Source organism: Quercus lobata, chromosome 2 (genome assembly GCF_001633185.2).
Source record: "Quercus lobata isolate SW786 chromosome 2, ValleyOak3.0 Primary Assembly, whole genome shotgun sequence".
Lineage (NCBI taxonomy): Eukaryota > Viridiplantae > Streptophyta > Magnoliopsida > Fagales > Fagaceae > Quercus > Quercus lobata.
Window position 1 is genome coordinate 18,005,001 of NC_044905.1, and position 11,647 is coordinate 18,016,647.

General features: G+C 34.9%; 2 protein-coding genes across 3 annotated transcripts; both read left to right on the forward strand.

Moving 5' to 3' along the window:
* The first annotated feature begins 268 nt into the window (after positions 1-268).
* On the forward strand, positions 269-2,697 carry LOC115978172. Of its 2 annotated transcripts, none has more exons than XM_031100195.1 (3): positions 269-695; positions 863-892; positions 2,463-2,697. In XM_031100195.1, the coding sequence occupies exons 1-3, from the start codon at positions 316-318 to the stop codon at positions 2,521-2,523; spliced, it is 471 nt and encodes a 156-aa protein (XP_030956055.1). In that variant the 5' UTR covers positions 269-315; the 3' UTR covers positions 2,524-2,697. The 2 variants fall into 2 exon arrangements, with proteins under 2 accessions (XP_030956055.1, XP_030956056.1); XM_031100196.1 differs by lacking the exon at positions 2,463-2,697 and adding an exon at positions 2,371-2,402.
* Positions 2,698-10,299: 7,602 nt separating this feature from the next.
* On the forward strand, positions 10,300-11,377 carry LOC115977941 (VQ motif-containing protein 33-like). The gene has a single exon (XM_031099973.1). It carries the CDS (start codon positions 10,441-10,443, stop codon positions 10,948-10,950), a length of 510 nt encoding a protein of 169 aa, XP_030955833.1. The 5' UTR covers positions 10,300-10,440; the 3' UTR covers positions 10,951-11,377.
* Positions 11,378-11,647: the final 270 nt, after the last annotated feature.

Genomic DNA, 11,647 nt, shown 5'->3' on the forward strand with positions numbered 1-11,647 from the left:
AAAATGTAGAAAAAGTGCTTATTAAGTATTTTTTTTAGAGGATACTTAAATTACATGAATTTTAATACATTCTAATACCATAATTTTGTGAATAATTTATTTCGAATCTTATTTTTAATAGTTTTTCCGTGCATCGCACGGGTTAGCGACTAGTATATATATAAAACCAAAGCTTTTGAAACTCTCACAAATTTCCACGTCAGCATAATATTAAAATAAATTTTTTTTTTCTAAAACTAAAAATAAAACATAAATGCAAAATAAAACTTTTCTAAAAACAAACCCGATAAACGTGTTGCCTTCTCTTTCTCTAAAATGCAAACCTTAAGCTCCGTCTGCCATCTCCCCCAACGCTCCTCCTCTACCAGCTCCCCCAACGCTCAAACCCACGGCAAACCAATGGAGATCTCCTTCCTCAGACCCACAGCAAAGCATCCAAAGACACCATACCCACAGATTCCTCAATCAAAACCCACCACACCCACCATACGGCCATACCCACAAACCAATAGAGATCTCCTTCCTCAGACCCACGGCAAAGACCACTTCTCCTTCCTCCAAAATGCATACCCACCAACAAACCACCACATGCAACCTCAATTATGTTGGTCGGCGATACACCATCACACCCAGCCCAGCCCAGTCGGCGATACACCATCACACCCAACCCTGCCTGTCGAAACTGGTCCACAAAGGTAACTAATATACAAATTTAATTAGGACTCTATAACTATTTTCTTTTTCTTTTTTTCACGGCTGTTCAATTTACAGGTTTCATTCTTAATTTTTGTTCTTCCATTCACTTTTATTTAGATCTAATATTCCTGTTTAATTTATGCTTTTTTATTGCCTTTCTCTTCAGTCTTTTCCTCCATTCAAATCAAGGTCAAAGGTATGGTATTCGTTTGCCTCTATTCTAAATTTCTGAATTTTTTTTTAGTATAAGGTTATGGTATTTTTTTTAGTATATTGTCAGTGGTATTTTTTTAGTTTATAATTCTGAATTTTTATTGCTCTCTTTATAATTCTGATTTTCTATTCAGTTTATTTTGGATTTAATTTTGTGAATTCTTATCTAGGTTCATGTATGGCTGCCAATCTCTGAATTCTTATTGTAATTTATGCATGATTGGGTGTTGGTTACTTAAGCTTTTAAGTTTATTTTATGTTTCTAATTGTGCTGGGAATGCCCTGTAGATTTTCTTTTTCGTTTGCCTCTATTTGGATTTTGAAGTATTATACCAGAAGTATTTGCTATATAAAATCCAAAAATTGCATGTACTGCTCAAACTTATGCTTTAAATTTAATTTTTACTCTTTTGCTTGCTTTACTTTTGTAAATTAAAGGGTTTAGGGGTTTATCTAACAAGCTAAGTCTTGAATCATAAATGATTTCCACAGCAAGTAGGACTTCATTTCTGATTGTAGCTCCTGTTGGATTCATATGTTATTTGTACTGCTCATTTTGCATCTATGTTCATCAAATTTACACTCGCTTTGAAATTCTCCAATCCCAAAACAAAGAGAGAAGGAATGAAAATTCCACTGACATGAGCACCAGCCCAAGCACTATCTTTAACAATTACAACTCTAGCGTCCAATTCAATGGCCTTTACAGCCAATGTGGTACTTCTCTGCCTTCCAAAGGTGGACCATATCACAAGAAGATTGGCCAAAAAGCTTCACCTACTTTTCTGTACATATCATAATTTTTACTAATTATTTCTTCTTTTTTTTTTTTTTTCCTAAAAACTCAAAAGTAAATCTGTATGAAGTGCTTGATCCCCAATTTAAAATTTTCTGATAATGTATCCAACAACAAGTAGTCAACATACTATAGGTATTAGACAAACAGTGTGGGTATGCACACTATGTAATAGATGATGATTATGAGGCAATGTGCCACTTCCATTATAGACTGATATTACAGCTTCCTTCAAATTTATTGCTCATGTAGAAATGAAAGGTTCCCCTGTTACTCTAGAAGATATAACACTTTATTTGATTCGATGATTTTAAAAAATGTTAGTTTAGTGTGGAACTCAATGAAGTTGGGACTTATGAGACATATGAGTAGGCCATCCACAAAATAGCCTTTCTGAGTAATAATTTTTTCACCTTTTTATGATGCGTTTTGCTTGGTTTTGTATTTTGAATTATGTATAATTGGTTGTTGCACATTTGGTTGGAGTCAGTGATATGCTTTTGTTATGATGAATATTTGTGCATAGTACTTTCAAATGATCATATCAGCAAGTATTCAGCATTCCAAAAAATATAAATTAATGAAACTTTGATTCCACATTTCGTCCGTTAAATTATCTTTCATTTTTTCTTATTTTGGGTTGATGATTTTTTCTTTTGACCAAGATGACGGCTTATAAGTTTTCCTAGCACGATCATACAAACTCATACGGTCAAACTGGGTATTCTGGATGTTCTGACTAACATTCCCGTTGCAGCATATTCCTTCGCCTTCCTTCATCAATATATAGCATCGACTTTTCTTTGTGTTGCAGCTAGGACAAGAATTCCTAACATATGGAAGTCAGAAACCATAAGGAAGGTTTTTTCCATCAAACGAAGGTTTGTCACAATTCACTAGCACCAATATAAATGCCAATAATGTAAATGGTACAATCCATTTATACTCCATATTGGAGACTAGAGAGAGTTGTGTAATGTGTTCCTTCACTTGGAAGAAAAGGAGTGGATGTTAATGTGATTACGAAGAATCATGAATATTTAGGGATTAGGTTTGCACGACATAATTAGGGGAATGATCGATTCAATTTTACTTTGAATTAAATTACATATTTTCATTCATTTTTAAGTCATTATACCATCAATCAAAATAAATATATGTAATTTTTTTTGTTCTTTGCTTTCTTTCTTTCTTTTTTTTTTAATATATCTCTTTCATCCTAATATGTCAATAAGTTTTTAATTTCTATATTACATTGTTCTATTTTTTTTTTTTTTTTAAGTTCCTCTATTTCAGCACCTGAACATCAATCAAGTTCTATTTCTTGGCTATATCTGTTAGGTATTTGACAAAAGGCCTACAAGAGAACTATTGTACATGTATTGGAATAATAGAATAAATGAATTGACATAAACTATTTGATGATGACCCATGGTTACTAAGCTGCATCTTGCTGTTCAATGTGTCATTAAGTCATGTATTTCTATTTTATAACTTATATTCATGGTTGCATATTTTTGCTATATGAAAAATGCGGTGTGATGATGGGGTGAACTGACTTGATTGTATTTTTGAAGACTAGGTTTGATTATTGATGTGTGGATTTCTGTTACCTCATTGTTTGATTCTCTGCTGGTAGATGGGTGCTTTGATAAAAATATGTTGGATTGCTTTAATTGGAAATACATACCTACCTTGGTTGACTAGCTCAAATCCTAATGAAATTTGTATATTCCTTTTTGTGTGAGTTATTCCTTAAAATCCAAAGTGAAAATGTCCATTTAAGTTAAATTTCTCTCAACCCAACAAAAAATGCATTTAATTTGATTAAAAAAATATTTAGCATTTCTAAGAACTTTCCCGTACATCGCACGGATTAGCGACTAGTAATAATAATTATCATTCGTGTACGAAATTGAAAGTTGTAAAGTTATAAATAACTTTCCAAGGAAACTATCAAAACAATTGTTGGCTTGAATGAGCAAAATTAATGTCACAATTTGCTAACAAATAAATATATGAGAATTAATAAAATACATAGCTCTAGCTCCCAGCGTCGATTATGGGGGGGGGGGGGGGGGTGAAGCTTCAAAGCAGTGTAAACAAATTTGTAAAAAAAATTACCATTTATAATGTTTCTAAAAAAAAAATATATATATATATATATATATACCGTATATGATTGTTGACAACGGATCAGTGTTTAGGTGATCGATGTAGCACCAATCTAATGACTTCGACGTCTAATTCAACAGAGTATATAAGAGCAATGTGTTCATACCTATTTCTTGTTTTCATTCTCCTACATATATAAGAGCATTCTTATCAAGGATTGCAAAAAATTTAACATTTACCATCTCAAAACCCATTTTTATAACATATAACACACCAATTTACATCATCCTTTCCATCAAAACTTCTATTTTTTTTAACACTTTATTTAAATATTCTTTCTTTATCATTTTTTATTCTTTTTTATTTTTCCAATCTCTTTCGCTGACTCTCTGTCCTCTGTGTCTCTCTTTCACAACCCAGCACCGCCGTCGGCCATATCCACCCACCCATTTCACAACCACCATATCCACCCACCATCGCCGCAACCCCCTGTAGGAAGAACAGAAAAAGAAAAAAACCAAAGCATAACCACAACCATCCACCAAAATCACAACCAACCACCACCCAACCACCACAAAAACAACCAGCAAACCCACTAGCAGACCCATCACGCCAAACCAAAACCCACAGGAACCAAAACCCATCACACACACATAAACCCAGGATCGGTGACCCACGACCCACGCCGAACCAAAACCACAACCACAAACCACAGCAGAAAAAAAAAAAAAAAAAAAAAAAAAAAAAAAAAAAAAAAAAAAAAAAAAAAAAAAAAAAAAAAAAGAAGAAAAGAAAAGAAACCTCCATTGCCCAACCTCCACCGTGACCATTGGACCATCGGACCCACAACTCATGCCCATCAGACCACAATCGCCGACCACGAATCATCACCGCCACCACCCATGACCATCGAACCATCCAATCGGACTCAAACCCATCAGACCACGACCTTAACCATTGGACTACGCCGAACCATGGTACAGAGAAGAGAGAAGAGGAAGGAGAGAAGTGATAGGAAAGAGAGAAAAATAATAAGAAGAAAAGAAAGGGCCCCACCTGAATTAAAAAAATAATTTAAGTTTTACAATAGATGAACAGTGCGGTCTCAAATTTGAGACCGCACTGTTCATCAATTGCAAAAATTTTAACATTTGAAACTCTTGATAAAGGTTGTTTTTTAGAGTTTTGAGTGTCAAATGCCAAATATTTGGCATTTGACACTCTTAATGAGAATGCTCTAACTCTTTCAAAGGGATTTTTTTTTTTTTTTTTGGGTGAATTTATTTAATATTTAAAAACAAAGTACATTAAGTATGTCCATTAGACACCTGTACTTATGGCATGTTTGGAAGTTTAGAGAGGGAGGAGAGTAGAGGGAAATGGTTCCCCTCCACCTTATTTGGATGTTTTTAAAACTAGTAAGGGGAAGGGAGTAATTAGTCCTTCCCCTTGTTTGGATGTTTTAAAAATTAGGATGGAGAGGAGAGAAAATGATTAAAATAGACAAATTTACCCCTATTTGAAAATGGACTTGCAACATTGGTCTATTATTAATTTAGAAATGGTAAATTGGGAAATTTATCTAGTCAATAATATATCTACTCTACTCTCCTTCCAAATCTCTCCAATTTTGGGGAATTAAAAATGAGGGGTTAGAGGTGGTTGAAACCCCTCCAAACTCCTCCCCCTCCTTTTTAAAAAAATTCCAAATAAAGTAATTGAATTACTCTCCCTCCCTCTACTCAACTCCCCCTCCTTTTTTAAACTTCCAAACAACTAATTATTGTCCGTTTGGGAACAGCTTATTTAGCAAAAATTGAAAAAATTTTGTTGAAAGTACGATAGATAAAAATAAAAGTTAACTAAATAGTACAGTAGGACGCATGAATATTACCAAAAAGTACAATATAACCTATAAATAATAGTAAAAATAACACAAAATTGTAAATAAACTGAAGTTTTCAGTTTGTCCCAGACGCATGTGTTTACAAAAGGAACCATAGAGTACTCTCTTAGGAGTCCATTTTTGCAAAAGGTCCCACATATACTAGAAACAAAAAATAAAATAAAAAAAATTGGATACTGTATATATATTTTCAGTTGGCTGCTTCGCTCCCTTTCCCTTTTTGCTAGCCCGTCCGTTATTCCATTTGCCTCACGATAAGTATGACTTAGACAGACTGTCCAGTCTCTTAACAGAAGAATCGTGCAATCACAAATTAAAGAAGCCAAGGCTGGAGCCATATCCCCATGAAAAGTTAGATAGTTAATAATTAAAGTCTACCTCTGTATTTAAAAAATTTATGCTTGCCTCCCAAGCCATATATGGCCCTTGCCTAACTGCCCAAAGTTCAGCTACCATACCATCATTGTCATGATGGCCCTATAATGAGTGGCATAATTGCATCCATTGTGGCCTAGATTTTGGACATGTAATTGATAATTCCGCACTATTAATAACACTTCCTGGATAATGCACTTAATTTTTGGGTTTAAGCTCATCATTTATGGTCGAGTTCGTCTTTCATGCTCTAGATCTTAGGCCAAGATCTCGATACTGGCTAAATCGCAATTGGGTCTGTACCACATTGGTACCCCTTCTAGCCCTTGTCACTTTGGCAATTACCCTATCAACTACTATGCAACCTGACCACTAATCCATCATTGGTTAATGGTTATTATCTTTATCAAAGTATGTGTTTACATAAGGTTGTTTAAAATAATTGTAGGATCGGATGGACTAATCAAAATCAATCTAAATTCTAAATTTTGATATATTTTCCAACCTTTTTTTTTTTTTTTTTGAGAAACGTATATTTTCCAACCTTAAAATTCGGTTCTCCCAACTCCCCCTCTGGGAGATTCAACTATCTAGAGTAAAATATCACAACCTACACTTTGATATTAATCGAGAAATTTCCTTTACATCATTTTAACTATTGTATATAAATACTCCCTTGACCCCAATCTCATTTCCCTTGCCCCTCTTCTTCCACCCCCAACTTCACTCTTGCTCTTCAGTCTGCCCCCTCCCCCTTGTCCAAAAAAAGAATCACTATAGAACCCCATGATTAAGATTATTGAGAAGTTTTGGGGCTTAACTCCAACTATGCAGAGGCACATGATTTTAACTCTAATATATAAATATTTCCGTAATTCTAGTTTTATTTTTCTCTGTCACTTCCTCTTATCGAGGCACCATCTCACAAGTTACAACTTGTCCCCCTTTGAGATATTCACCTATTTAGAGTATATTAATCACAAGCTACATACTTTGACACTTACTGAGAATTGACAATTTCTATTTACCTAAGTGAATATGAATAGCTAGCTATGCATTGTGGAAGCAAGATTATTATTCAACAACAAATTATAATTCAACCATGCACATGAGAAAATAAATTATTAGCCAAGAACCTTATAACTCAACTAGCATCCCTTGCCTCTTGGTGTTTCAAATGAAAACATTCAAAGTTCAAATCCTATCTCCCAAACTTTCAAATTATAAAAAATAATTAAAATTTCATTGAAGTTGAGATTTATGGGATGTAATCACTTCTCATTTAGCACAATTTTTTTGAAAATCTTTTTTAAAATCATTGCATAACACTTCAGAAAACTTTAACTCTTAGAGGATTTCTAATCTAAGAAAGAGCCTCATTAGATAGAAGATTACTACTCACAAGGCTTGTCTAACTTATAGAAGCTATGAGCAGAGAACTACCAAAACTCATGGAACTATGACCTTACATAGAGAAAACATGCTAGAATTTTTTTTGCATTTAACATTATTTTTGAAATATTTTAGTTAGTTGTCATATTTGCAAAACTATGTAGCAAACTAGCATCTCGAGACTCTAAAACTCAAGACTGAACAGACCTCCACAAATAGACTTGAACCTCTTCTTCTTCCTCAATTCTTTTTTTCTTCATTCCAAATTTGATTCTTCTTCTTCTTGCCCGATCTGGTCATCTGTTCTTCCTTTCCTCTTCTTCTTCTTCTTCTTCTTCCTTCCTGATCTGGTCCTCTGTTCTAGATCTGATCTGATCTGGTTCTACAGAAATCGAGTCCTATAGACTCAGGTTTACTTTTTACAAACTCGAGTCTATAAGACTTGAGATCTGTGTGCCAAAAAACCTCCAAATGAGCAAGTGGAACTCGAGTCTTTGAAACTCGAGTTTTATACTGAACTCGAGCCAATAAAACTCGAGACACTACTTTACTAAATCGTTTCTAACACATGCTAACTAACACTATTGTCTCCTGAATGCTTTCTAGCCTACAAATTACCTCAAACATGCTAGTACGACAAGAAAGCATATTAATTTTTTTTTTTTTTTTTTTAACAAACCTCCCCTTACACACAATGATTCCTAACCATAGCAGGTAAAGTTTTTGGAGAACATGTTGTGTCGATCGAATACTTGAAGCATGCCAATCAAATGATCGAGGTTTTTAGACTAGAATTGTGTAAACCCTAAATTCCTTCTTGATCAAGCAGTCAATTAGTTTGGTCAAACATCCAAAAGAGTTTTACACTCAGGAGAAGCTTGAAAATAAAGCAGATGTATTGGACACAAATGCTTTTCACTTGAAGGAAGTTGGCTGAACGAGCTTGTTTATAAAAAACATAAATAACAAATAGTGTTAAATTTTTAAAAACATTTTGGACAAGAATTTTGAAAATTCATATTGTACGGCACCGAAGTGCCCAGACCCAATTGGGCCCTAGATTCAGGCCCGGTAGCACGGCCCCATTTTTCAAATCTCTGCTTTATACTACCCTCATAAACTACAAGTCCGAATCTCGTCCCCTAACCAGTGCTTGGCATAAATTTCCCGAACAACTAAGAAAGGCTAAAATCCAGACGTACCATAGGGTGCTCGACAGTTTCCAGGAAACATCACTACCGGGCATATTAGCTTGAGTTGGAACCAAGTTCCAAAGCCATAATCTCAGCATTCCACTCTCACCTAAACACCCACTTACAACAGATAATATTGGACCTTTAATTGCACTAACAATGGCAATAATCATGGCCTCCCCACTAACTTAGAGCTATAAATAGGAGGAGTTGGGGAAGAAAAAGGGGTTCAGAAAAAAGGGAGAAAAACAGGGGGGGAAGGAAAGAGAGAGAGAGAGAGGATATTACTTTGAGTCTCTGTGCCGAGAACGACCCAAAGTAGGAAATCCTAAAACCCACTTCATAAATAAGTTGTGAGCCCAAGTGAGGTTAGGCCCAATAACTTCATTTCCGATGTGCACACATATTTTATGAATGATGTGGAAATAAAGTGTAAACTCTAATGAGTGGATCTTGGTCTGTAGGTCACTTATCAAGTTTCAAGTATTTATAATCTTCAACATGAAACATTTCAAACCTTTCATTGAACACACATTTTCATCCTTATCATCAGTCCTACAATGTATCTAATCACATTTTAAGGATTTAGTCATGGAATATATCAATACTCTCATTTTGGACTTATCCTCTCTCTCTCTCTCTCTCTCTCTCCTAAGAGAAAGCACCTCATGGCATTAGGATCTTCTTTTATTTAAAATAGATCAACTTCATGGTTCATATTAAATATTACAATCTTCTCCAAAAAATTTATTAAATATTACAAATCTAAATAGTATATACGTCATTTAAAATTTTAAATGATGAAAATTCTATTCGCTTCTAAATAAATAAAAAATAAAACGTTAATTATAAAATGAGCTCTAAATAGAGAAGATCATGTTTCTATCTCATGAGACGGTCTCATGGGCCCTTTTCTATCTCTCAAAGGCACAAACACATTTCCAAACAAAATAAAAATGCAAATATATCCTGATATTTGGTATCCCATTAATTACACAATCACGGAAGGATCCTTTAAATTCACAAGAAAGAGAGGTGATACAATTCAATTAAAAGAAAAAATAAATAAAGGATAAAACAGCTAAAGTAAAATTACATGCCCAAGTCTGTTTGGTAATTCTGTTGCTAACTTGCTATATTGAGTGCATTTTACGGATTCTCAACGAACGCCCCCACAGCATAATGACTTTTCTTTGCGGCCATTTTCCTTTTTTTCTTTTTTGGGATGACGTAGTTGAAAAAAAAGTAGAATTTCCATTTCTAAGGAACTTCCTAAAATATAAACAAAAATAATTCATCCCTTACAAAAGTCAAGCTTACAAAATTCTTGTATAGCTTGATATGATACTTGATAGAAATTGAACGATTAGAGTAATGATGTTTCTATAAATATATTTTGCTCACAATGATAATCTCATCAAAACTCTAAGAGTACATGTAATAATGTAATGCGAGATTGATCAGTCTACACTAAAAATCATTTTTTCGTTATATGTGTAAAAAAAAATGAAAAAAAAAAGAAAAAGAAAGAAAAGAGGTCAAGTGTTTTCCAAAGTTAAAAACCAAATGTATAGTACAGGTATAGCGTGAACTGGGTTGTATGGGAATATTCCTATACCTGAACTCACATTATAAAAACCATCCAAAAAGATCGCTCTTTAAAGGTTAAAGGGTCTCTCACTCAGTCTCTTACTCAGGCATTTACCAAAGAAAACACGTACAGAAAAAAACAAAAACTGATCATTCTCTCTGGAATGGAAAAACATTCTACTTCTAGTACGACCAATTCCATGAATTCACCAACAGCAACAACCTTTGTGCAAGCAGACACAAACTCCTTCAGAGATCTAGTCCAGAAGCTGACAGGCATATCCGGTAACTCTGACAAACTCCCGGTCACCGTCCCTTCGAAACATCCCTCCAAACCATTCACTCCCGGTGAACCCGCCGGCCCTCGCCGGTCACCCTTCAAGCTCCACGAGCGAAGGAACACCCACACCATGAGAAAGCTCGAAATCAAACTGGGCCTAACCAATCTCGCCAACTCACCGATTCAGAGTCCGGTCACCCCTCTCGGCTGCGACTCACCTTTCCTGCCGAGTTCCGGCACCGAGTCACCTTTGTCCGACGAGGACAAGGCTATAGCCGGAAAAGGGTTTTACTTGCACCCATCGCCGCTGTGTACGCCTAGAGGTACTGACCCGCCAGAGCTCTTGACTTTGTTTCCACTGAGTTCGCCGAGTCAGAAAGCTCGAGATTCTTAAATTAGATTCTTGGGTTTTTATTTTGGGCTATAAAAAAGATCTTTCAAATACTTTTTTAGCTCATAAATGGCTGGCTGGTTATTGGGTCCTTTTTCTTAATATATTGAGAATGTAAGATTTTGCTATAACGATGATTTGTACGTATTTGGAAGTTTTTTTTGTTTTTATCTTTTCAATAAGTTGTTGGAGGGGTAAGGAAAGTGAAAAGCTCTGAAAGCTGGAACTACGAGAGGTAGGTTCGTTGCTAACTGATTTAATTCTCCAGCCGATCGAGATGTCTTAACAATTTGACCTCCTCCATAATTTTTACTTGCCTACATTTTTTTTGCTTTTTTTTGGATGAATGGGATTTGATAATGTGAAAGGATTTTCTTTGAGGATCGAAAAAATTTTCATGTGATATTTTTGAGAATCGACATGTTGAAATATCTTGGTCGTTATTTTTTTTGGCTGAATATCTAGCTCATTAGATATTAAGCTAAAAACAAGTACGCGGAGTTGAATGGCAAATTTAGATATTATTGGTAGTTGGTTCGTTCTCTCTCTCTCTCTCTCTCTCTCTCTCTCTCTCTCTCTCTCTCTCTCTCTCTCTCTCTCTCTCTCTCTCTCTTCTCAATTAAAAAATCAAAAATCAACTATACATTCATTGAATGTATTTATCCTCATCTCTCACATGGGATGGGGTCTACCTCATATG